At 41.5% G+C, this 26,924-nt stretch overlaps 2 protein-coding genes across 6 annotated transcripts in view; one reads left to right on the top strand and one right to left on the bottom strand.

The window, feature by feature from the left end:
• The first annotated feature begins 300 nt into the window (after positions 1-300).
• Positions 301-15,805, top strand: brpf3b (bromodomain and PHD finger containing, 3b). 3 transcript variants are annotated; one of them, XR_001664496.1, is made up of 14 exons: positions 306-705; positions 2,890-4,448; positions 4,546-4,702; positions 4,815-4,946; positions 5,394-5,522; positions 7,208-7,520; positions 7,612-7,905; positions 9,845-10,441; positions 12,667-12,748; positions 12,833-12,921; positions 12,997-13,091; positions 13,178-13,332; positions 14,675-15,019; positions 15,071-15,805. XR_001664496.1 is itself a non-coding variant. In XM_007570128.2 (13 exons), the coding sequence occupies exons 2-13, from the start codon at positions 2,914-2,916 to the stop codon at positions 14,856-14,858; spliced, it is 3,762 nt and encodes a 1,253-aa protein (XP_007570190.1). In that variant the 5' UTR covers positions 306-705; positions 2,890-2,913; the 3' UTR covers positions 14,859-15,805. The 3 variants fall into 3 exon arrangements, 2 of the variants coding, with proteins under 2 accessions (XP_016536207.1, XP_007570190.1); XM_007570128.2 differs by having other exon boundaries at positions 14,675-15,805; XM_016680721.1 differs by lacking the exons at positions 12,997-13,091; positions 13,178-13,332; positions 14,675-15,019; positions 15,071-15,805 and having other exon boundaries at positions 301-705; positions 12,667-12,759; positions 12,833-12,922.
• Positions 15,806-16,900: 1,095 nt separating this feature from the next.
• nr1h5 (nuclear receptor subfamily 1, group H, member 5) overlaps positions 16,901-26,924 on the bottom strand; it is a 19,368-nt gene continuing 9,344 nt past the window's right edge. Inside the window, exons 2-10 of one of the 3 annotated variants that reach the window (XM_016680707.1) lie at positions 21,574-21,972; positions 21,353-21,493; positions 20,487-20,611; positions 20,291-20,389; positions 20,125-20,224; positions 18,975-19,091; positions 18,384-18,473; positions 18,184-18,297; positions 16,901-17,347 (exon numbers count right to left, since the gene is read on the bottom strand). In XM_016680707.1, coding sequence (XP_016536193.1) covers positions 17,142-17,347; positions 18,184-18,297; positions 18,384-18,473; positions 18,975-19,091; positions 20,125-20,224; positions 20,291-20,389; positions 20,487-20,611; positions 21,353-21,493; positions 21,574-21,972 — 1,391 coding nt within the window. In that variant the 3' untranslated portion in view covers positions 16,901-17,141. Of the gene's footprint in view, positions 17,348-18,183; positions 18,298-18,383; positions 18,474-18,974; positions 19,092-20,124; positions 20,390-20,486; positions 20,612-21,352; positions 21,494-21,573; positions 21,973-26,924 lie in introns of all 3 variants that reach the window. The other 2 variants (XM_016680708.1, XM_007570127.2) reach the window with 2 other exon arrangements.

Here is a 26,924-nt window from a genome sequence, read left to right as displayed (position 1 = left end):
AAACAAAACTGTAGCGGTAAGTATGGGTGTGACAGATCCATATGGAGGTCTGACAAAAATTATAACATGTTATCATTTGACTCCTCTTCATGAAAAAACAAGTAGTTGCAAACTAAATTCTGACTTAAGTTTATGTATTATTATTATTATTATTATTATTATTATTATTTTATTTTTATTTTATTTTTATTTATTTATTGCTATTTTCAAAAAAAATTAAAAGATTCGCTCTCGTTTTTATGTGTAGTTCTAAATATAATACAGATAGGCATGTTTATATTAAGTTATATTATTGTGAAATCTATACCCGGAAGTCAAGTACGGTGACTAGCTTGTCATCTCAGCTTTTACAGTAAAGCTGGACTCTAAACAGCTAGCAAACTAGCCGAAAGAAGCTAGCATTCCTCCTCATAATATTTGATCAACAACAAGATGCCCCTGTATTTATTGGTATTGATATATCCCTACTATTTTCATTATGGCTTTGGGGTTAACTGTTTTTATTTTTAAGGGCAGTTTAGGGGAAACATGGAATGTTATAAGAAGGTGAAATATACCGGCTGTGGTAGCAAACTGTGACAGGCTATTAGCTGTTAGCTTAGGAAGTGTAGCAAAGCCCACCGCCGAACTGAGCGACCATTACTGGAAAAACGGCTTCAAACCGCCGGTTATTGATCTACCCTGTTCACTCTGCTGGCATTTTAGGTAAGACTTACCAAACTTACTCTCTTTTTGTATTTTTTAATTTGTTTACTGCTTTTAGAACTTTTATTTCTGTTTTATTTAGAAAACCTCAAAATAAAACCGGCTACCGTCTTTAAAAAGTTAGCAGGCTAGCTCTGTCATGTATATTTTGACTTGACAATCCTGTATGACACTGCCAGTCAGCAGATGACCGTGCCATTTTGTACCGACTTCACATGTTAAACCCTTTATTTAGTTCACTGAACTAATGTCGATATGTTAAACACTTAGAAGCTTTTGACAGCATTTTAAGATTGTAAATATGGCTGACATTTTACTGCTGGAACCGAGGGTTCCGATGTGTTCAGGTTAAGATATTCTTGAAGCTGATTGGCTCTTGTACAGATCAGTCAAGCTTTCTTGAAAGCCGATTGGCTATGACCGTTGTTTTGTGGAATAGGTAAATTCAACGAAGTGTTTATGAGATAAAGTCGAGAAAAACCACTGCTCACTTAACCTTGTTAGTGTCTAGTGTTTGGAGAGAAGGTTTGTCCAAAGACTTTTCATTTAACTAGCTGTCAACTGAATGGTTTATCTCTTTAAATAGTTTTCACGGAAATACATTTTATCAAGTGAAAGAACTTCTGTGTTACATCTATGATTTACAATGTTGAATTATAATTACTAGACAGACAGTTAATTTCAGTTAAAATTTCTCATTTTTTAAACTTTAATTGCCGTGTTTCTGGCAGAAAAATTGCTTTTTTTTTTGGACAACTGTGCCTTTGGTTTTGGATGCTGTGGAGTTGGATTGATTATACTTTTTATACTTATTTGTTATGATGCGTAACCTTAGCAACAAGGTGGTTTACAACAGGGAGCAGCTGATTAACACTGCAAAGCTGAAATAATACCACACATGAAGCCAGAAGTCTCAGAGGATTTGAAAACGAGGCATTGTAGATGCAGAGCAGTATCAAAAAGGAGCGAGAGAAGGAAGAAGTTAAAACCATGTCTTCCATCAATCACAATGCCTAGCCAACAATTTGGATGAACAAGGACTCAGCTAGAGTATAGGAATGCAGTATTATACGCTTTAAAGAAACATGGCTGCAGAATCATATCCCCAACTCCAACGACTCTCTGCCAGGCCTCCTGATTAGATGAGCAGAAAGAGATTTAAAGAGCAGAGGGAGAGTAGAGTAAAGGAGGTAGATTAGCAGTGCTTGTCGCCAGTAGATGTCATCCAGGACTTGTTACTGTGAATGTTGTTTCTGCAATCCTGAGCATTACTGTTTCCACCTTCAGCTGTTGTCAACAATGCGTGTGATATCATCAGACCTGTTGAAGCTAAGACAGAGATGCAACACCCCAATGCATTTGTGGCAGTATCTGGTGATTTTAATCGTGCCTCACTTTGCTAAACTACCAACGTTTAAGCAGTTTGTCAGCTGCTCTTCCAGAGAAACAAAACATTGCGTTTGTTTTACAAAAATATCAATAATTCATATATCTCCAAACCAAAATTTCCTCTGGGAAAGTCAGATCACAGCCTTGTTTTTCTGTGCACTGAATAGAAACCCCTTGTTCAGAGACTATCTGTAAAGAAAAGGACTGTGAGAAAGTGATCAAAGGAAGCCAAAGAAACTATACAGGGTTATTTTGAGGCACGGATTGGATTGTTCTTTGCCAGCCACATGGAGAGGACATCAGTGCCAGTGTTTTAGTATTTTCTCCACTGTTTATTCAGTGGAGAAAATACTGAATAAAGTATTTTATTTCTTTACGCCCTTGTCCCTAATGGGGTGAGGAGGGGTTGCTGGTGCCTATCTCCAGCGAGACATTTTAGGCAAGAGGCAGGGTACACCCTGGACATTTAAAAATATGATTAAATGCAATTATTGTTTACAGTTTAGTGATACAGATTTGTGTGGTTGGTGTCCTACAGAAGCATATTACAAATGGTTTGCTTTTTAAGAGTAGTATTTGTGTTTGTGGGGCTATAAATGATGTAACACAGTCGTAGCGATACAGCTTCCTAAGAAAAAAAGAAATAATTTATTGTCACTTTTATCATTATCATAATAGTAGCACAAAATATTGTGATAAAACCTTAATACCCCTCCTACTTGGTGGTATATTTAACATTTTCTACAAAATAAAATACACTACTGTCCCCTAAATTTCTTTGTCCTTGATTTACAGGAGTGAAAGTTTGAGCAGTGGCCTATGAGGAAGCCACGTCGAACTTGCCAGGTGGGTGGAGGAGGTGGAGTAAATGGCAAGAAGTCCAATGGGACAGTTGGCGGTCGTGGGGGCAGCCGCCAGCGATCTCCATCCCCGTACAGCCTCAAAGCATCTCCAAGTAGAGAGACTCTCTCCTATTCTCAGGCTCAGAAGGTGGTGGAGGTCGAACTGGATGGAAGACTTCACCGCATTTCTGTCCTGGAACCCTTGGAAGTCATCACGGACGATGAGACAGTGGCTCAGGACATCAGCGAGTGCAACAGCAACAAAGAGAACAGTGAGCAGTCGGTATCGCCCACCAGCAGCGCACAAACTCCTCGGAAAGTCTCCACGCTCAGAGGCCGCAGGAAAGACTGCAGAGTCGCCTCCGGCAGGTCAACGCAGCCTTCCAAGAACCAATGCCACATTTCCCACCCTCATACACCTGAAAAGTCCAGCACATCGAACAGTACCCACGTAACCCTCCCTGAGCCTAAGTTTCGTGTTGTGGAAAGCTTCACTCCGGTTGAGGCAGCTCCCCTGCCAGCTGCTTATTACCGATACATCGAGTGCTCCCCTGAGGATCAAGAAACAAAGGCAGAATATGACATGGATGAGGAGGACTCTGCCTGGCTGGAAATGGTTAATGCCTCCCGGCTTTCCGAGGGTCTCTCAGCCATTTCGCCAGACAATTTCGAGCTACTGGTGGACCGGTTGGAGGAGGAGGCGTACAGAGAAGCACGCATCCGAGCGCCTCCACAAAGCGCTATTGACGACGACGCCTTCTGCTGTGTGTGCTTGGACGATGAATGTCTCAATAGCAACGTCATCCTGTTCTGTGACTCTTGCAACTTGGCTGTGCACCAGGAGTGTTACGGCGTTCCCTACGTCCCTGAAGGACAGTGGCTCTGCCGCTGCTGCCTTCAGTCTCCTCAGAAACCTGTCGACTGCGTCTTGTGTCCTAACCGGGGAGGGGCTTTCAAACAAACAAGCGAGAGTCGTTGGGCGCATGTGGTCTGTGCTATATGGATTCCCGAAGTGTGCTTTGCCAACACTGTGTTTCTAGAACCGGTGGAAGGGGTTGGTAACATTCCTCCAGCTCGCTGGAAGTTAACCTGCTACCTCTGCAAGCAGAAGGGCCGCGGCGCGTGTATTCAGTGCCACAAGGCCAACTGTTACACTGCATTTCACGTCACATGCGCTCAGCGGGCCGGTCTGTTCATGAAGATCGATCCCGTCAGGGAAACGGGCATCAATGGCACAACGTTTTCAGTAAAGAAGACGGCGTTTTGCGAGACGCACTCGCCTCTGGGACAGGAGTCGGAGTCCGACGAGGAGAGTGAGGGGCGAATCGTGGGCAGCAGGAGAAGGGCGAGCAGAGGGCGCAGTGCTTACACGGATGGTCCGACTTTGCCTAAAAAAGGCAGGAAGTGTGAAGATGAGCCAGCAGATAAGAAGAAAGGGAAGAAAAATACACAGTGTACAACCCAAACCACAGGTTCTCCACAGGTCACGGTGCTGCAGATACCCACAAGCAGGTTTGCTTTTCTTGATCATGTCCAGTATTGGGTTTTTTTTCCTATATCACATTTTCAGAATCCATTTAGTAAGATGCTTATTTCTCATCTGCTACAGGTTGAATATAATCTCCAAAGGAATCCTCATGCAAAGGAAAAACCAGTTTATGCAGAGGCTGCATAGCTACTGGTTGCTAAAGCGTCAGTCAAGAAACGGTGTGGCACTGGTTCGGCAGTTGCACTCCAACATCCAATCACAAAAGACGACAGAACAGGTATTTTTTTTCTGTTTTAATTATTGCAACAACAACAAAAAATAAAAAGACACATGACTTGCTGTTTGTGAGATGTACCTTTACAAGCTGTAAAATGAGATGTTTTGTTCAGCCTGAAGTGGACGAGAAGATTTCTGCAGCAAGAGAAGCTTTGAGATATTGGCAGAAACTCCGGCATGATCTTGAAAAAGCCAGATTGCTGGTGGAGCTCATACGCAAAAGAGAGAAGCTCAAACGGGAACAGGTAACAGTGGGCTAGTCTTTATGCTAACATTGTCATCCTATCATATGTAAAAGTAAAGAAATAGAAGCTGAAACCCACTGGACTTTGGGTCTTGCTCTGGTGCAGTTCAGCTGCTTCTTCACCACATTGTTGTAGACGGACACACGGGAGAATAATCTAAAGCAGAATTAATTAAATAAGCAAGCTTTAAATGTAAGCCTCGCCAATTAAATGTTTTGAAATTGTACAAAAATAAAGGTTTAAAAATAAAACATAGTCTAATGTAATTTGATGTCCTTGTAATAATAATTTACCTCCTATCTCTTATCCTATGAAATTTTGCTAATTGTGTCATCTTTAAACTGCTAAATATAGACTGTGCTTGTTTCCAATAAGTACTATGCTTATTCAGTTGTCACTAAATCTCTTCCTATTAAAACCTGACAAGTCTGTATTCTTCAACTGCAGGTCAAAGTTCACCAATCAGCTTTAGAGATGCAGCTCACTCCAATGTTGATGCTGCTGCGTGCCACCCTGGACCATCTTCAGGAGAAGGACACTGCTCACATTTTTGCCCAGCCAGTTAACTTGAAGGAGGTAAGGCTTCTTGTCTATATTGTATTGTAAACTCTCGGTGAACTGGTAGCCTGTTTCATTGGATGTTCTTTAGTTCCCAGTTAAATAAAATCATCTAGGACACTGATGGAAGTTAGTTTTAAAACTTAGAAAGCTGGATAGACCATACCTGACTGAAGCTCAAAGTTAAACCTACTGCAGAAAACGAACGGTGACAGCTGCAGTAAGAAACTGGAGTTTGTGCTACTACCTAGACTGCTTTGTGTTTTAAGAAATACCATATTGAAATTTTCCTATAATAAGGAAAAACATTTTGTCATAACTTGAGATGAATTGATCAGAGGATCCAGAGGGAGTGTGAGAGATTTCTCCAGAGGTTGGTGTTTGTGTCGGGAGCGGAATAACTTGCTGTTATTCAACAGCAACAAACATAATATTGAGACATAATATTGTCTCAATATGACAATATTATGTCACACAGCAACATAAAGCAACATATAGTCCTGTCGCTGTTAGACCTGTCGCGATAAACTATAAATCAGTTAATTAAATTAAAATGAGGGCGATAATATTGCTTGTTTGGTTTCGTCATCCAGTCTCTCTTTTGAGAGACTGGATGACGAAAAGCTTCACTCCGGTGCCTCGAGTTACTCCTCCTCTCTCGTTTCCTTGGTAACGGCTAAATGCACAGGGAGCTAAAAGCTTCAGTTTTCCTCCACTGAGGCTGAACCCAATACACAAGACAGATGGTGAAAATGATGACAAAAGTTGAACAATTTTCAACTTTCTTGTGTAGCATCGCCAGCCTGAGTCTGTATGTACAAGCTATAAATTTCACATGAACGAATTACGCTGTTCGCTCATCAGGATAAGTGCAAGCGTCCGTTGCCTCGCTGCACAAACTCCATAGAAATGAATGGAGACGGAGCAGCGCTGTCTCCAGTCGTCACTGTGTTACCATTACCTCGAGTATGAAACGCTGCAAACTCGCTCCACAAAACGAAAAAGCTCCAGACCACTAGGTGGAGTCGACCAACAAATCGTATCGGACCAGACTCTCTGTAAACACCATACACGTATATGTCTGTTAAAGATGGGATGTCATGATTTAATGGAACGTCTATGGTGTCATAGATGTCCAAAAGGAAAATTGAAGAACAAAGAAAGAAAGAAAAGTTGTGTGACACTTGATGATAACATTGAACAGAAGAATATTTGCATATTAATGTTACTGACTCCAGACTCCTCCTAGTGGTCTGGAGCACTTTGGTTTTGTTGAGGTAGTTTGCCGCTTTTCATATTTGCAGATGTTTTTGCTACTTGCACCATTTTCCCTTTTACTTCCGTCTGCTGTGATTGCAGCATTTTTTTGTTTTGCATTTGTTTTGTTAATTGTAGGTGTTTGTTCCTGTTTTATGTAATTGCAACAATTTTTTTGCAATATTTTTCTGTTGCTTTTGTGTTTTGGAGTTAGCATCATTCACATGTTTGCTGTGCGTTTGCACTTCCTGGCCTCTGTGCTAAATGGACATTAAAGCATTAATTGAAGGCAGAAGAAGTAATTCTGATTGGAAAACATACTGCTCTGTTAATTGAATTTTCTATCTTATTCCACTGTAAAGCCATCTCAACCTATGGATACATTGTACTTTTTAATCTGAGTGTGTTCAGTATTTTTAAAGGGAAAACATTTGTTCCATTTTCAGGTTCCAGACTACCTTGAGTTTATCACTTATCCAATGGATTTCTCCACTATGCGCTCCAAGCTTGAGAGTCACGCTTACCGTTCTGTGGCTGACCTGGAGGCTGACTTTAATCTGATGGTGTCAAACTGCCTCCTGTATAACACCAAAGACACAGTCTTCTACAAAACAGCGCTGCGTCTGCGTGACTTGGGGGGTGCTGTGTTGCGCCATGCCCAAAGACAAGCCACAAATGCCGGCCTTGACCTGGACACCGGCATGCACCTCCCTGAGTCGCCCCAGAAGAGAGACTTCTACAGCTGCACCTGGGAGGACGGTAAGGTCTTGTGGCATTAATGGGAACTTCTTCTTGTGGGAAACACTTCCTTAAGACCTCCAGTCCTATTTGAACTTGTCAATGTGCTCAGTTGACAGTGTTCTGGATCCAGACAACCGACTCCACATGACAATGGAAGAGCAGCTGAAGGAGCTTCTGGAGAAACTAGACTTTGTCACATCCATGCGGTGCAGCGGCGCCCGGGCCAAACGCATCCGCCAGCTTCGACGTGAGATCAACAAGCTCCGGCTCAGACAGGGTCACCCCATGAGCCACGGCATCCACAACGGGCATGTTAAAGAAGAGGACGAAGACGATGACGACGATGAAGAATACAACAGTAACAATGCCAAGGCAGACAATAGTCTGTCCTCCTCAGACAAGGGTAAGAGGAGAGGGCAATGAAATGCTCTAGATTAACATGAGAATTAAATTTCCAGTGCATGAATCTTTTGAAAGACTAATTTGTTTCATTGAGATCAGTTGTGAAACTTGAGCTAATGGAACATTGTCCTCAGGTAATTGAGCCAGGGTTCCCCTAACGCACCAACCCCAACAACCCCACTGTCTCCAGTCTAGTAAGTAGGGGCCCAGAGAGTCTCGTTGGCCATGGCTGCCTCACAACTCCTCTCTTCTAGTGCACGCTGTGTTTGCACCTCCTTTATACATCACTCTCATGGATTCACCACTCCTTGGGCCACTTTCAGTCATGCCATATCATCTCACTCCTGATTACAGACGGGTCCGGTCAGACACTCAAAGACAAACATCAAAACACATTTTTAGCAGTAAAATTAGGGATGCACTGATAAAAGGTTTATTGACCAGCATTGTTGGATTTCTCTTTAAAAACTACCGAATAAGGAGATTTAGAACTGGGATGTAAAATATTAGTTCTGGCCTTCTTGCCCCAAGCAATTTATTTCTTTTATAAGAATAGAAGCGATGTCACAGTGTTTGCAAAAACTAAAACTAAAAACAAAAAAAACGACAAATAAAAAAAACAGAATTTACCACTTAAGCTAAAGACATATGAGTGATTAGCACAGCTTGTACTGCAAAAATATGATTGTGTTTATATTTTACAAACGGCTAGTAATATTTCCAAATTGTGCATGACAGACGTTGGGAGCTCAAAAAGATAAAATGAAGCGGCTTAGTTTGCTGTATTCTGTCAGCCTTTCTTTCTTGCTCTTTCTCCGGCAGTCTAGAACATCCAGATGTTCATTTATTTACAAAAGTTTTCTTTTTAAGTCTTCGTTTTCTCTGTCTTCATTTTAAGAACCTCTAGCTGCATTTCCATTGATCATAAAATTTTGCAGATTGGAATTACGGAAATAAATTTGAAAGTAACTCAAGTGTATTGATAAAATGTTTCTGCACTGGAATTGAGGTCCTTTTTCAGCCACATCGAAAATTGTGAATTTTGCGTACAGCAACAACTCACTTATTTATAGGCACTGACCTCCTTGGCCTTTGTGCATCTAGTCCAACCAGAAATCTCACAGTCTGGCAATGTTCATCAAAAGTTGAGCTTGTCATTGAAAGTGTTGAATCCATAGCTCTTATGTGAAATCGCAGCCCAAAACAGCAATTTTGCCAAAACGCCTCATGTATACATAACCACCCCGAAGTACAAGGAACTTGATGCTCCAAGGCCTGAATAAGACGCCGACGTCTCCTCTGATGACTCTGACGACTGACAGATGAGCGCTAGCGCCGTGGCTGAAATATGAGTATTGCCCATGCAACTGTTGACATTCATTTCCACCTGACTTTCAATCACGTGAACAAGTAGATTCCACATGTGATGTTGATTGCATTTCTTATTTAATGGCATCACAATTGCGAAATTGTGTTTTTTCGACATTAGTAGAATATCAAAAAATGTATAATGGAAGCGCAGTTAAAATATCCTGAGTCTTCTTCCCTCAGTAACAACTTCCACGCCTGGTAGCTTCTAGATTTTGTTCCACCATCAGATCGATCTCAATTCTTGGCCCTTCAAGTGGAAGAAGGCCGTCTGATTCTGGACACCATTTGAATTCACGGTGCATCTCTATGTAAAACGTTGCCATGTTGCTGGTGTACAGTTGTGAGAGCGATTTTCTTTAGTCACTTGTCTCGATGAAGTCCTCCATTTTTAATATCTTAACTCTTTTCGGGCTGTGGTTGGTGTGTAAGAATGAAATGTAACCATTGGGAAAAAGACGCCATTTTCGTGTGTGTGAAAACTACCACATCATACTACGTACAGCATAACCAATTATTTGTGAAGAATTATGTTTAAATTATCTTTACATATATTTTTTTTCTTCTTCTAGATGACCTCAAATCCACTTCTCCCCCAAGACTGGAACCTAGAGGCCCGTCTCCTCCTCCCCGACAAGGAGAACCGCCTCTGGAGCCTCCCACACTGCGGCCCATGACAGGGGAGGTCCAGTCCTCCTCCTGGGCCTGCAAGCGCCTTAAAATAGACAGCAACCACTTGAACAGCGCCTCAGAAAACATTAATTGCACTAAAGCACGAGGAGAATGTTGCGTGACACCACCTCCCACTTTGCACTATGAGGGGCAGGTCATAGCCAACGCCCCGCCGGCGCTCTCCGTCTCTCCACGGCCCGCCACCGGGGGAGTCGGACGGCGGACCTCTGTCTTGTTCAAGAAAGCAAAGAACGGAGCGAAGCTTTGCAGGGAAAAAGAGAACCCCGTGTTTAACGGGAAGGGGCTGCAGGACGAGAATACGAGCAGCAACCCCACCGCCCCTAGTTCAACAACCAGCTCCCCGTCCTCCACACCAGCATCCAGAACCCCACAGAAAAGCCCTGGACCTCCCACTCTTCATGAAGTGTGGACCCCTGGTCGAGAAGCGTCGTCGGATACAGAATTGGAGAGGACAGTGAATCATTCACTGGAAAGCGGTTAGAAAGCTTTACATACTTGTATTAAACTCTTGAATGTCTTCTTTTAAAGGTGGGCGGTCTCCTAGTTACTACGACTAACAGAGACTCTTATTTAGCTCTGAAGAGTTGTGGAAAATACTAATTTTAGATGCATTACAAATAATTGCACGGGTTAATTGGTCTGGTGTTGTACACAAATAGCAAAAGTTCAATCAGTTTACAATTTACATGTTTTGAAATGGTTACCGCGGTAACTGCAGCCCAGAAAGTAAAGCTGTTGGTTGAAACATTGACTGATGAAACTCTTTCAAGAAGGTCTTTCCTCAGCGATCTCTTTTATTACCACGTGATAAATTTTTATATGTACCGTATTTTCTGCACTATAAGGCGCACCTAAAAACCTTCAATTTCCTCAAAAGCCGACATTGCGCCTTATAATCCGGTGCGCCTTATATATGGACCAATATTGAGCCACAACAGGTCTAGCAACTACGGTAAGCAGCCGCCGACTTCATTTTCGCCCATAGAAGAAGAAGCGCGCGGTGCATGCTGGGATAGTTGTCAGAACGCTGGTTTGTAATCTATTAATAAAGTTTGACTGACCTATCTACCTACTGACCGTCTATAATCAGGTCGTCTGCAGGTCATTTAGCACCACGTTCTCCACCAACATGCTGTGCGCGAACGGAGAAGGGTGACCATCGTCCGGCCACGCCCCGGCCCAGTCGCGGAAGGCTCTGCTCACCGACCGGAGTCGGACTATTTTGTTGACATTCCGTTTACTGCAGCTCCATCTAGTGGATGCATAATGTAACTCCAGCCTCTATTCTAGCGTCTATTCTATGCGCCTTATATATGAAAAAAGTTTAAAAATAGGCCATTCATTGAAGGTGCGCCTTATAGTGCGGAAAATACGGTATTCTCATTTGACGTCACACTTACAGAAACTTTGTAGCCTTCGGCCATCTTGGTAGGTGTCTGTAACTGACGGTACCTTTGACAACAATGAACAAGCTCTAGCTCTTTCTGCATTCCTATGTAATTTATAAACAGTATATTACAACTATTACTCGATTACAATTTTTGAGTTCTGTACTTTGTATTTGTTGGTCTCGAAGCCTTTGCTTTGCTTTGTGCTGCGCTTGTCAACCAAGATGGCTGCTCAGTGGCACAGATTACTTCCTGTTCAGACTTATGGGAACTAAGTATAGAGGGTTTCTTTGTTTGTAAACACAGCGGATGGGTGAGCAATTTGACTGCGCCCTATACAAATAGGGCCAAATTCATATTTTCAATATTTCAGAAATAAAAAAAACCAAACCAATTATTATCAATATCAACAAATATCAATAACAACTGATATGAAATGCTCGTATTATGATATGTTTTTCAGTCGTATTGTCCAACCCTATAATAATGTATCATAGATGTGTGAAAATATGTTGTAAAGTAACATTTTCAGAAAGCTATTTAGAATTAAATGTGAGGTTTGAGCCTACTGGTGACCATTTATTCCCATAAATGGTCAAACAATTTGATTTCAATTGTTTTAGGTCAAATACTCATACTGATACTAGAGGTGGACACGTATCGTTTATCTTTTTTGTTTATTAATCGTGAAAGATTTCGTGTTAGAATTTTAATTCATCATTGCTACAAATGTCAGTTAATGCAAACAACCAGACAAATTTGTTAATTTTACTATTTTCTCCCGCTATTCTCACGTGAAACAGGTAAATTTGAAAATACGAGCAAATGAAAGGAGTCTCTATTTGCAGTTTAGCAATATTATATCATATCAAGAAAGAATGTTTTGCAAGACCAGCATTTGTTTGTGGTGCTGTGAGTGCTGCCATGCAGCTACCTAAAAAAAAAAGGAATAGTTTTTATCCTCATTTTACCCATGATAGTAGTATTAATAGTGCTACATAAACTTCTAAGAACAAATCGCCCAACTATTCCTAATACTCTCTGTTTTAAAATCAGAATGTGTGTGTTTTTTTATCCGTTAATAATCTGAATAATCAAAATAATTGTTAGCAGCAGCCCTATTATAATACATGTGATTCTATTTATTATCTCAATTTTAAATTGGTGTCATCTATTTTGAATCTGTCTAATGAATCTGTATTTTCTAATGAATCAGAGGATGTGAATTTGATTTACATTGTTTCAGCTCAGATCTGAAGCTCTTATAGTAATAAGACGAGGCTGAGGATAACGGATGCTTTGTTTGTTTTCAGGACTGACCAACAGGTTCGAAAGGCACAAAGACAGCAACTCCGACTCAGAGTCACGGTCCTGCCCCGTCCTCCACAAAGAAATGTAAGATGAAGGTGATTATCTCCTTTGTCTGGTTTTGGTGATGCCTGATCAGTCGATAATGGTCCAGCATGTTTGATCCCACAGCAACTCGCCACCCAAACGAAGCCTCGGAAAGCCTTCTCTCTCCAACGTCCCTCTTCTTGACATAGTCAACGGAGATTCGGATTACACCGGTACTTCACATTATGCCACAATAACGCATGTTCTTTTCTTGATCTGCGTTAAACACAGAATGTGTTGCTTTGCAGGCAACGGGAGTCAGTCGGAGGAGGACGAGACGGAGCTGGAGCCGTTAGAGCTGGTGTGGGCGAAGTGCAGAGGTTATCCCTCCTATCCCGCTCTGGTGAGCTACTCATCATATTGATCATCCCGTTTGAGCTGTCAAAAGACTTTTTGGCTCAACGCTCCCCGTTGCTCTGTTTGGTTCAGATCATCGACCCAGAGATGCCAGAGGAAGGCCTGCTGCTGAACGGGATTCCTATCCCCGTCCCACCCAAGGACGTCCTCCGACTGGGAGAGCAGAGACAAGAGGAGACAAACGACAGACTCTACCTGGTGCTTTTCTTCGATAACAAGCGGACGTGGTGAGTTTCACAGATGTTAAATGGAGGTTATGAAGTCGGCTAAAGGCTGGAGATGTTTTACTGTCTTGCTGCAAAGGGAAAACTTGTCTTAATTGTTCTGTTGCGACCACAAGCTTAACTCAACACAAGGGAAAAGTTATAAGGCGGAAGGAAAGTGAGTTGAAACATTTTTAGATCTGAAAAGCGTTTGTATGCAAACGGCATCACGAACATAGAACATGAGTCAGAAATAAAACTGGGGGGAAGTTTAATGCAGGGTTTCCAGGCTTCCAGCACTTCATGGAGTATGTGTGTCAGTCAGTCGTCCCCACATGAGAGTATGGCACAACCGCAAAGCTACAGCCTGAGATCTACTCGCCAAATCCATCACTGATGGGCTTTCACTTTCTTGAGACAAGGAAGCTTTTTGGAAGATGGATGTAAAGTAAACCCCAGATGGAAAAAACCTACTGGACACTAAGAAAGGAAGCTCACGATGCCCCCTTACACGTCCAGCTGCAGTGGAGTGGATTAGGTCAAACTAGAATGGGCTAGTCCAAACCTAAACCCTGTTTTGGAGTCTGTGACTTGAACAATTGATGTAAACAGATGCTCTCTATTCAGTCTCTAGGACAGTTTTCTCAACCTTTTTTGGGCCAGGAACCCCCCAGCCCTTATTCAGGTCCCCTACTGCCCCCCTATCAAAGAAGATATAGGCTGCTTGGTCTGCATATTATTTTATCATTAATATTACTGTCATTATTGTTGCTATTGTGACTGTTGTTGATGTTCCTGTATTTATAATCGGAAATCATTCACAGACAAACACATCACTGGATTATTAGTTTGTCAGAGAACAAGGAAGCCACACTGTTTTGACAAAAGTATTCGCTCACCTGCCTGGACTCACATATGAGTGTTTTTTTAATGTTGGTTTATTACATGAAATCCTATTGGAGCAAATTTAAGCATGAGAGTCAAAATGACATGCATGTAATTGACCTTGAATCAGTCTACATTGATTGGGTTGAATTGTACTAACAGACTATTTCTCTATATAAATGGATATTTTTCTAAAGTTCCTTGAGATTCCATTTGTTGTGAACTGATGAGTTGAAATGTGGTTTTATTGTAAGAACGTTAAAAAGATCGAGGAGTTTGAGTAGATTCCAGAGTAATTAGTGCTTGTTGTTCATTTCTAAAGTGACGTCTGTAAGAAAGATGTGCTTCTTTAATAAAATACACATAAAAACCACATGTATTTTGACCAAATAAAGGTGAAGTTATCTTTGTTCTGATGATTACTCCTTTTTAAAAAAAAAAAAACTCCTTCACGGTCCGAACTCTGTCTCCGGTGTTTCAGGCAGTGGCTCCCCCGCGACAAATTGACACACCTGGGCGTCGACGACACGGCGGACAAGCTGCGCATCATGGAGGGTCGCAAGTCCAGCATCCGCAAGTCCGTCCAGGTGGCGTACGACCGCGCCATGATCCACCAGAGCCGAGTCAGCCACAGCCACTGCTTCGTCACCTCCAGCTACCTGTAGACGCCGCGGAGCAGCTGCCGGGTCCCAGACTGAGCCGCCGGTGTCTGACAGAACCTGCTTCGTGTCATTAGGGAGATGATGTGTAAATGAAGTTACATTAAGCCTCACGTTGCTGCAGTAAGCGTTAATTCCCCCTCTTTCAGGGACATTCAGAGGTGTGTGTGTGCTCAACTCCAGCTGGATATCAGGAATCAAATGTAAAAGAGCCTGAGGTTCTGCTAATCCTGCTGCTGAGGGATCAAGCCATTAGGAAAGAGATTTAAAAAGAGCTGCCGGAGACCGATAAACACATCACTGCCTTCTTTTATACAATAGATTTTCTATGTTTTAAACTTTTTACAAAAAGACTCATGTATATTTTACTGGTAGTTTTTGTACATACGACTTTGCGTTATCAAGCTCATTCTAATTTAATGTTTTTAAATGCGTACTTCAATCAGCCTTCTGAAGGGCGAGGCGAGACTCGCCATGAAATAATTCCTGCAGTGTATGGATATTTGTCTTTACTGTAAATTAACTATAGTTTGAGTGTTTTGCATTGTTGTGTAATCTTGGCATTCGACAAAATGAGCCGATGCTCTTTATATTTGAAATCTTTTGATACAGAGAAATAATTTATTTATGGAAGACAAAAACTATAGAAATAAAGTTATATTGATTAAATTGAGAGATCTTATTTAAGAAAAAAAATGGAGTGAGGTTTTTTTAATTGAAAAGCAGATAGTATTTTAACAGATTTTTGCTGATTTGTTTTTTTTCTATACCAAGCACAAGCTTTTGACTTTGACCCACTCAATGTTTCTATTTATTTCCTAGAGCCCAATTTCATCCAGTGAAAAGTTCACCCTGATAAGCTTATCGCTAATGTTTATATTTTACCAGCTCACCAAAATTCTTAACCAGTTTCCACATTTTGGAAAATATTCTATTAAAAAAATGTTTATGTATCTGGAGTCCTGTGGATTTTTTTCACTAGTCATCTGTCATATACTTTGTTTTATGTCTCAGGCTCAGGCTAACAGTTGTGGTATAACTATAAAAAAACTATCAATTTTATGTTGGCAAATTCAAAATAAACCCAGATATTCCCATAAGGACTGAGATTGCACACTGTTCCACTTATTTGTTGCAACTTTCAGCTGCAATCAGACAATTTTAATAATGGAAAAAAAAAACATTCATCTGTATGAGGTTACAGGTTGGGTATGTTACAACTACCCAAATTCCTCAGCTTTGAGGAACACCAAGTTGTTTGGTGTCAAACACAACTTGTTGTTTGACACCAATACTATAAAAAGAGAGTTTGCTTTTTCTACGTCATAAAGTCAAACTCGGATGTAAAGTTGCTGCTACTATTTCAGCTTAACAATAATTTAACCAGGTCAATGGAAATAAAGTAAATACGGGTGTATTTTACTTTAGAGCTGTTCTAGCAGAGCTTAACATTCTCAGCGGCAGCACATCCTCCACCCATTCGCTTTGGCTGAGGAATTTGGGTAGTTGACAAAACTACAAACCCCATAATGAATGGAACTGGTGAGTCCTGAGTATACTGGTTTGTTCCCACAAGCCTGCAAAAGAATTCATAATCAGCTGGTGGATTTCCTATTTTATTTATCTTGCTTTTTATGTCATTAAGTTGATTGAATTCACTATTTTACGTTTTTATTGAGCTGATTTAACGTTGATTCATCTCACAATTGTACATTGATTCAACTTCATTCTATGCCGTTTTGTAGCTTTAAATGAAAAGCTAAGTATAAAGAATAACTGACAAATTTACATTTTATTAAACTTACAATTTTACTTTTTTTGTAGTTGCTTTAACTGATTCAACTCAATTTATTGCCGCTTGGTTTTTAATTTTTTCAGTCTTCAGTTTAAGGGTTGGAACTGTTCCTCAAATATTGCTACTCAGATGCTCTGTCTACACTGAAGAAGATTCACTCACCTCTGAATATTGAATGTTTGAAGTGGCTGGTCATTTGCATAATTTTCTTTCTTAATTTTTATTTAATAGTTAAACTTTTACAAATGTAGAGGCAACACTTTATTTTAAAACTGTTCAATAAAACAAACTGTCCTGATAGAGTTTATTGCAACAGCTTCCAACACATATTAAAAAAAAGATTGTTTACAACAATCTAAAACCTCTGAAGCTAGTGACCAAAGGGCAAGTCGGATGAAAACCCCCCCAAAAAAGTCATTTGTTGGTCCATTTCTCGGATCTCAAAAAGACAGATGTTCTTTTTCATGTCTTCACACATGAAGACGGTGTCTGCATCAGTGTGCATGCTGCTGTCCTGTCAGGAGGAGGTAGTTGTGATGGAGGGTGCGCAGCTCCGTCAGTCTGCCCAGCAGGCGGCCGAAACGCTGCGGCCCTCTGCGACCTGTTGCTCCGGTCTGGGCCCCACACACCCTGGACAGCAGGTCCAGGATCAGCTCCTGCATTTTCTCCACACCACTGACCGCCTGCAGGGACGCTCGATCTGCACAAAAAACAAAAAGAAATCATATGTTCAAAGCATCCATAACCTTTTTCACAGTTTGTCTTGTCAAACAGACAAAACTCAGGCTGTTTAGTGACAGACCAATGCAAAGTGCCTCATAACTGTGAAAAGAAAACTTTTTTTTTTTTTTACAAGTTAAAATCTAAAAAATGTGGTTTCATTTACTTGACTTCATGTTGATTTATGAAGTCTGTTTATGAGAACATCTGCATTTTTGGCTGCATGAATAAGGGCAACAAAACACAAAAATACCTTGAAAACAAACAAAGACAGCAACAAAAAAAAACCCTAAAGATTTAAAAAGAAATAATCAACTAATGCTATTTTAAAAGCAACCAAGTGCCTGTCTGTTTTAAGCCTGGAAAACGTTGAGAGTTGCAGCCTGTTTGATGTGTCGGACAGTTTGCAATGTAGTTAAGAAGCTACAAATTCCCTACAAGAAGTTGTCTAATTAACAACAGAGTCTACGTTTGATACACAGCTGCTCTAGAGTTGCTATAAAACAATCTTCTATCCATTATCAGAAAATAAAAAGAAGGGAACACTAATCAGAGAAGCAGCCAAAAGGTCTACGATAACTCTGGAGGAGCTGCAGAGATCCACAGCTCAAGAGCAAGAATCTGTAGAAAACACATTAAGGCATTAAAATTTAAGAGGTTGAAACAGACTGGAAAACAACTCTAAACATGCAGCCGGAGCTGCAGGGATTTGCATAAACTAAATGAGACCATTTGACACAATGAGAGGTCCATTCAGAGACTTTGTGTTAACCAGAACAATTGCAGGCAGAGTTTCACTAACTGGACATTTCTGACCTGAGCAGAGCAGAGCCGTGGCGGTAAGCAGAGTGTACTCAGCTTCTGTCACACGCAGCACTGCCATGCTGTGCAGGAAGTTCAGCACCGAGCCGAGGAGATCCTCGCTGCATCCTGTCCAAACAGAAAGCAGATCCTATTATTGAACCTATTCAATAATAGGACCTGTGTGGAGATTAAAGAGTTTGCAATGAGCTGACCTGAGCTGACCGGCATCCTGAGGTCCAGGTTTTCCTTCGGGTCCAGGTTTCTGTGCCATCCATAAGCGGAAGCACTGAAAAGCTGCGAGACTGATCACAAGAGTTACAGTTATTCTGAATCTGTGTGTTTCATGTTTCTGAGTGCATCCTCTTCTTTTCTAGTCGTGTGTGTGAGTGCGTTTGTTTGTAATACCTTGTGGGGACGATTTTCCTGACATATACTACGTTGTGGGGACCAATTGCTCCTCGTGGGGACCGGAGCCTGGTCCCCACAAGGAGCTTGGTCCCCACAAGGAGCCTGGTCCCCACAAGGGGAAACCCTGTTTTTGGGTCAGGGGTCAGAGTTAGGACTAAGGTATGAATTGAGTTTTGGTTAGGGTTAGGGTTAGGTATGTGATGGATAGGGTTAGGAAAAGGGTAAAGGTAAGGTTTAGGCTGTAGAAATGAATGGAAGTCAATGGAAAGTCCCCACAAAGATAGCAACACAAACGCGTGCGTGCGTGCGTGCGTGCGTGCGTGCGTGCGTGCGTGCGTGCGTGCGTGTGCGTGTGCGTGCGTGCGTGTGCGTGCGTGTGTGTTTTTTCTCCTTACCTGGAGTGGGGCTCGCTGGGTTGTTGGAGAACTGCTGGGCAGAGAGCAGGAACATGACCTCCAGCGAAGACACAGACAGGAGGCTCATCTGGTCTGAGAAATCCAGGAGGTCAAATCCTGGGTCGGAGGTCAGAACTGGGTTTATTTTACCAGCAAGCTCACAGTTTCAAGGGCCACAAATGGCCGCACTCTGGACGCCGCTGTTGCAAGGTTTTCGTCTCTGATTATGTTACGACAATAAAACATAAACTTATTTGAAAGCCCTGTGAAGTTCTTGACCAGGGCTCCAATGAAAGTAAATAAATAGCATTTCAACATGGAGAGGATGATCTCTTCAAATAATTTATGCATGACATAATTTATTAAGAATTGGAAGAAATTCAGTATTTGTTGTAAACTAAGTGTATAATCAAAGGGAGGGACCAAAGTGAATTAAGAAAACTTTTTTTTCTCTTGCCTTTCCTGTGATTTTGACCTTACATTCATTTTTTTTGTCTTATCCTTTTAACATCCTTCCCCATTATACTCCTCATATATTTTGTGCCTGTTCAATGTATGTGTATTAGTTGGTTTTATTTTAATGTTTTCAGAGTGCTATAAAAAAAAAAAACGGAAGAAGAAGAAGAAGTTTTGTTCACGGCAAAAACACAAAATCTTACCAAAGAGTTTTGGTCTTGTCGTTTCTAATTCAAATATTTTAATTCGCTTTAAACAAGACAAAACTAACTTAGCGGTAACTTTTCAGAAAGATACAGGAGCTTGTTTTAAGTCAGTAATTGCTTAGTATTGATGGAAAAAGTGCTAGATCCACTGTTTCACATTATTAATGAATTACTGACTTAACACAAGCACCAATATCTTTCTGACAAGTTAGTTTTGTCTTGTTTCAAGCAAACTAAAATATTTACACTGGAAATTAGACCAAAAATACTTGCAAGATTTTGTGTTTTTGCAGTGTTTTACGACATTTACTTAAATAGTTTCAAATTCAAAATGAGCTAAAATAAGTAGATACGTTGATTTATCCTATACGATGTCTCTGTGAAATTTCAAATATTATCTTTTTTTCCTTCCCTCCTTTTTATTTGAACACTGCAGATTCATAAATTTGCGCCTCTAAACGAGTAAAAAGCCTGAGTGTCCGACTCACCCGGCACCGTTCTGGCAAACTGCAACAGTCTTTGCAGCTGTGGGGTGGGAACATCCAGCAGGCCGTCTCCTTCCAGAGCGCACTGCCACTCAAACACCTGCTGACATGACAACGGCATGATCATGCCGCCTGGCCGGGCAGACGTGACGTCTGCACATGTCCCCACCATGTAACTGCTGCTGTCCTGATCTCTGAACTGTTGATGGGCCTCCACCATCCTGTCCACAATGTGCTTCTGTTCCCGGGTCAACGTGGCCGGCTGAGTCTGCATGGGGAGGACACAAATGACAGGGTTTAGAAACCCGGGCCTGTCCCCGGCGGCACAGAGCCTGGGGACAGGCCTCAGGATATAGCAGCGGTACCTGGGCAGGTAGCCGGCAGGTGGAGCTGACTCTCCGACCGTCTGCGCTGTCCTCCTCCTCTTGACCCCTGTTTCTACCTCCTTTCCTCAGTCGCTTGGATTGGCACTGAACTTCTGTCAGAAGGCCTTGGAGGATAAACGACAACAATGTAAACACGTAGTCCAAACACGGAAATGTTTAGATCATGTTATTGTGCGCTGTAGCTGTCAAGAAAGCTATCAATGCACTGAACCTTCAGAGCCACATAAAGACGGTTACAAAGTCAGCCTTTAATCACCTGAAGAACATTTCCAGGTTTAAAGGATTAATGTCCAAGCAAGATACAGAGAAACTCATACATGTGTTTATCTATAGTTGCATTGATTACTGCAACAGAGTCTTGCCTAAAAAATTAATCAGAATGCTTCAGGGTGATCCAGAACGCTGCTCCTCCTGTTCTGACTAAAACCAGAAAGATAGGAAGTCCTTCCACTGGCTTCCTGCAGCTCAGAGAATAGACCTTAAAATGCTATTACTGGTTTTTCAATTACTGAATGGTTAGCACCAAAATAAAGATCTGCTGCTGTTGTACCAACCTTCCAGACCTCTCAGATCTTCTGGTTCTGGTTCTGCTCTGTATCCTCAGAACCAGAACCAAACACGGAGAAGCAGCATTCAGCTTCTATGCACCACAAATCTGGAACAAACTTCCAGAAAACTGTAAAACAGCTGAAACACTGAGTGCCTTTAAATCAAGGCTAAAAATTGTCTTTCCCTTTGAACTGTCGTGTTGCTGGAATGTGATTTACAATTAAACTTGACTACAGGATCAGTATCAACGGTTTATGTCGCTCCATCATGTTGAGCTGTTGAATTAGTTTCCTTACACTCCGCCAGCATTCCCACAGCGCGGCACTTCCTCAGCCGGCAGTCTTGGCACTTCCTCCTCATGTACATGTCCATCTCGCAGCCACCGCCACTCTTACAGTGATACACGGCCTTTTTGGTCACACTGCGCCTGAAGAAACCTGCAGATAAAGTAAAAACCCAGACCAGCTTTAGCTTTGAAAGCACGGACAGATTTAAAGCCAGCGCTCAGAGTGAGTACCTTTGCACCCTTCGCAGGTGAGAGCGTTGTAGTGGTACCCCGACGCTTTATCCCCACACACCACGCACAACTCATCCTGACCTTTGCCCTTTCCTCCCGACCCCATCCGAGACCTGCGCACGAGAGGCAGCCCTGTTGGTGCCAACCCCTGATTCAGCCCTGAAGACAGGGGCTCCGGGCCCTGATCGCAGGGGCCCTCCAGGCTGTGAGAGCTGTACTGGTACGGAGGATGGCAGAGCTGAGAGGATGAAGCCAGAGATGAAGGCGAGAAGGTGGAAGAAGGAGGGGAGCTGTAGAAAGGGAAAGGCAGGTTGGCAGGGAAATACTGCTGTTGGCTATAAGGGAGCAGCTGGAGGTCCGGGTCCTGCAAAGGACAGCCCACAGAGTCGGCCAGGATGTCTGGAGGGAGAGAGGATGGTTAGGAAATTCTGGAGACAAGAATTTCAATTTACTCAATAGAGAAAATGATAATAATAATTTTTTAAAAACCACAGGTTTGATTAAAACATAAAGACGCTCTGATGCTCTCTCACATCACAGTTCATAAAGAAAAGCAAGATATTTAATCACAATAAGAGTGTAACCAGTTATCAAGGTGTCGGATCCCAAAAAATGTGTTTAACATGTCAGAGTCCGGCTACAGGAGCTATAAGTAAGAACAAGTAAATAACTACATAAATTAAATATTTGACAAAATCACATGGAAAAAAATAATTACTACACGGCAGTGAAGAAAACACAACATCAAAAATATACAAAACAGAAAAAACATAACAATTACAACCAAAAACACAAAAGAAGAAAAAAAAATTGGCATTGGTGTTTTTGCTTAGAAATGATTTGTTAATCAAACTGTGTATGCATTAATATGGGATTAGAAATGAACACATTGAATACATGCAGAAATAGGCTTAAATGTGTCATTAACTTGATGTTGGAAAATGAGATTAAAGGGGCAGTGTTATGTGTTTTCTAGGCACATACTGTCGTTTTTATAGCACAGTCAAGTAACTATGTCATAAAAATGCTGCTTACATCAAATATGACTTAAAAGAAATTTGACTTTGTAATAAAACACCTTAAAATTTGGCTTCTGTCTCTTTAAAAAAAACACACAAAAAAACTCCTACTCTTTCTGAAACTCCACCTTCAGGAAGTCATCACAACATGGCTCCTCTATTAACCCTTTAGCAAAGTTTTTACCAGCGCTGCACTGAGAAGTATCTGGTATAATTAGATCAGCTGATGTGCAGATCCACTCTCGGTGTCTGCTAATTTCTGCTGGCTAGTCTGGAGGAGCTGAATGGGGGAGTCGTGGGAGAGCCTGCTCTTTGAGGTGGAAGCTCAGAGGAGGAGCTTCATCCTCTAAGGCGGGGCTTGGTCCACCCAGCCGCTTCTCACAGCTGAATGGTTGCCATGGAGATTAAAGGATTTCTCAAACATGCATAAAAGAATCAAAGCAACACTCCAGGAGTGTTTTCGATGAGGTAATACCGTTATAACACGATGTTATAACAGAATAGCGTTGATTTCAGATAATTCTGTCTTCATGCTTCCTGTGTCCTACAGTGACATCATCTAAACTCTCCAGAGGGGTGAACAGCATAACAATCGAGTGAACCAGATGCCACAAGCATGACCGAAATCGGACTGAACGTTTCAAGATGACACGGGTCGAAAGCCAAGAACGTCATAGCGCTGCGGCTCTACGCGACCCCGAGTGACTTCACCGTATTGATCGCTCTAGTGGGACTCAATAAAAAGCCCAGAGTGAGACCTCGTGAACTCGTTCAGACTGCCTAAACAGGATGCAGCTGAGATCTCTGCGTGCCATGTAGGATTGTTCAGGGGCTTCGAGATGTTCTCTGATGAGAGAACATGTGGGGCCACTGGCAGCGCATGAAAGTACATCTGGACAAATGAGGTCGCTGTGGGAGCAGTTAGTCGTTACACGCTGATTAAACAGAGAGCCCACCCAGCGGCCTCACTGTCAGGAGGCTCTGCTGATGATGGAGACACAGACGTAAACAAGCGACAGGATCCATGAGACGATCGGAGGCTATTTAAGCTGCCAGAATGTGCAGAAATGTGTCAGGTGTAACAAGTAGGACAGCCTGTGATAGCCTGGTTGCTTTTCTAATATGAACATTAAATACATATTTACTGAAAGAAGTCTTGTATAGACTTCTTTACAAGATAGTAAAAGAAGTCTACGCAAGCAGAAAGGCCCACAAAGAACACAGTTACTTTGTGAATAACGTTTTAGGACAGATTAGTGTAAAACTAAATTGTTTTACTAAGTTTGCCTTTAAAGGCTAAGCTAACTATGGTTTAGCTTTTCAGCAACAGGAACAGCAGACCAGCTAAGTCATGTTTTTGCATCATTCTCATCATTCCACCATATCAGAGGGTGTTTGAGGAAAATGTGTGACCATCTTAAAAACAAAAATACAGCTGAAGCAGTAATTTATTTATAGACCCTTCCAAGATGCCAGCTTTAGTTACATAAATGTTTAAGTTTTCTTTAGCTTTCAAGTTAGTTAGATAGTTAGTTGGTTAGTTAGTTGGTTAGTTAGTAAGAATAATTTGCTCCCAAGTTAATCTTGAAATCTCTGTTGATGTGTTGGACCTTCTGTGTTGTGCTTTGTTGTGACGATGGGGTTAATTTGACTGAACAATTAGCTTAGCTTAGCTTAGCTTAGCTTAGCTTAAAAGGAATGCCAGGGCGAGTATTTATTATCCTACCATTAAAAACTGAAACATGTTGAATATTAAACTATTCCATATGACACCGTGTTAGGACCATCGTAGATGGGGAAAAAAGGAGGAGTAAAAAACAACAACCCTTTTACGCTTCATACTTAAAGGCTCTGAATTGTTTGATTTGATCAGATGCGATTGAGCTTTTGACAACAAACACACCAGTTTAGTGTGAAACAGAGACTTTCTTCCTTCCTAATTAAAAGCACTGAGATCAACAGCTGGAGTTTTCTAAACGGTTCATTTAGAGATGATGATGCTTCAATAAAAGACTTTCTTTAGGCATCTTTACCAGGGGTGTGTATAAATGCAGCCAAATCATAGACAGTGTTAACGTCTATGAGCCGTTAACACCGATTTATTTGACATATTGAAATGTTAATGCTTCAAATACCCATCTTTGCAAATGTCTGCTGTGTCTCAGATTTTAAGAGACCGGCCAGATCAGCCCTCCTTCACCCTCGTTATGCTCTGTCATTATTATCCTCTCCTTCCCTTTGCGTCCAGATGTTTCCTGTCTTCATCAGACGACGCTGGCGGCGGGTTGGGGGTGAGGAGGAGGTGCGGGGGGTCCTTGCTTGCTCGGTGTGACAGAGGCTGTGCTTCGTACTGTTTGTAAACCATCTGAGCGCTGTCTAAACACTCCTCAGCCTCCCCTTCCATCCCACGCACGCAGGGGAGCTAAACAACCCCCCACGGCTCACCCCGCTCCGGCTCTTAATGACACTCATCAGTATTAATAGATCCCATGATGCAGTCCGGCTGAACCACCTCAACGCTGCTCTTTTTTTTTCATTGTCTCATGTCTCTGGGTTCTCGAAGGCGATAATAAAAGCTCAGCTCTCATTCGTCAGCTGTCACAGAGAGAGGACAGGAGGTTGTGTTGCATAAAGCAGGCAGTCACTCGTGGTTTGTTCTGAAATAATACTTTACTGACCCTTCCTGTTGAACTTTGACATTTTGGTAAGGCCTATTTATAAGCTTATGTTAAAGCTGGAGCTTATTTTGAATTGATGTGGCACTATGGAACAGAACAAGGCATGCAAATTGAGCCCCCCTATTTAATTTTCTATGTTACAGGTTACTTACTTAGAAACTAGCGTTAGAATCTATTATATCTAACAATGTATGGATTTTGCCATCAGATGGCGCTCAGCAAGTCCGCCATTGCTGAGAAAACAATGGCGGATATTAGGAGCAGTTTCTGTTCACAGTTTATACTAAATAAATATACTACACCAGAAGTGAACAGGTGTTCTGCCGGCCCATCATTTTCTGCTGTGCAACAGAGACAGTATTACACAAAATCTACTTTTCTGAGCTTTACATCTCGCCATACTGTTATTCCCTCATCAAAAACTAAATTGAGTGTCGCTTTGATTCTTTCATGCATGTTTGAGAAATCCTTATAATCTCACATGGCAACCATCCAGCTGTGCAAAACATCTGGGTGGACCTAGCCTTAGAGGGGTGGGTCCTCATCTGAGCTGCAGCTTCCAGGCTTCCAGGCTTCCAGGCTTCCAGGCTTCCAGGCTTCCAGGCTTCCAGGCTTCGGCCTCACAGAGCAGCGCTCCTCAGCGACTCCTCCGCTCACCTCCTCAAGACCAGCCAGCAGCAATTAGCGAACACCAGGAGGAACTGAGCTTCTGCTGAGCTCATTATAGGACTTCTCAGTGCAACACCAATAAAACATTGTTAAAGGGTTAATAGAGGAGGGTTTATTGTGATGTGACTTCCTGATGGTGGCGTTTCAGAAAGTGATGAGAGTCTAAAGAACAGAGACCCAGTTTTAAGCCATCAAATTTCTTCTAAGTCATATTTGATACAACTGAAGGTAACGTAGTTAATTGATTGTGCTACAAAAGGCCACCCTATTCCTGGAAAATACATAATAATGTCCTTTTCCAGTGTTCAGCCTCACTTCTGATAAGACTTTATAACTTGATTTTAGGTCAAGTTGTGTCTTCACAAAGGTTGGCCCATCAACTCTGTTAGGTGGTTTAAGATGTTAAAATGTCATTGAAAGTCATTGAGATATTAATGCTGCTACACTCTACTTCATTTCAGTTCATCAATATATGTTATTTTAAAAATCACTCATTTTCAAAAGTCAGCAAAAGAAATTCTGTATTCAGTAAAGCAAAATTTTGTCAACATGTTTCTTCACTGTAAAACTTTTGAAGGTGGTTTAACTTGAAAATAAAAGTCGACCTGCTGCCTTGAAAATGTAATTTAAGTCAAGAAAAAAAAATTTATTGGTTATAATTCAGAAATTAAAGTTAATGAATTTAACAACAAGAGACAAGCTGTCTAAACATTGTTTTTTTAAGTCCATTAATCTTGAAACGTGAGTTTTAACTTAATGCTGCGATTAAATTTATTTCATTAAAAAAACTTCCCTCCCCTAGTAAAAGAGCCCACATTTCTCTATTACTTTTACTTACAACATCAAGTTAAAATAATTACTTATTTTACTTTAAACTATTGGTTTCATATTGTTTTATCATTTATTGAGCATATTCTGTTTCCTATCAGGAACAGACTTCATGGTTGACTGAATATAATAATAAATCTAAATGATCTTTAATGCT

Source organism: Poecilia formosa, unplaced genomic scaffold, assembly GCF_000485575.1.
Source record: "Poecilia formosa unplaced genomic scaffold, Poecilia_formosa-5.1.2 Scaffold255, whole genome shotgun sequence".
Taxonomy (NCBI): Eukaryota; Metazoa; Chordata; class Actinopteri; order Cyprinodontiformes; family Poeciliidae; genus Poecilia; species Poecilia formosa.
This window is presented reverse-complemented; position numbering and strand designations above follow the sequence as displayed.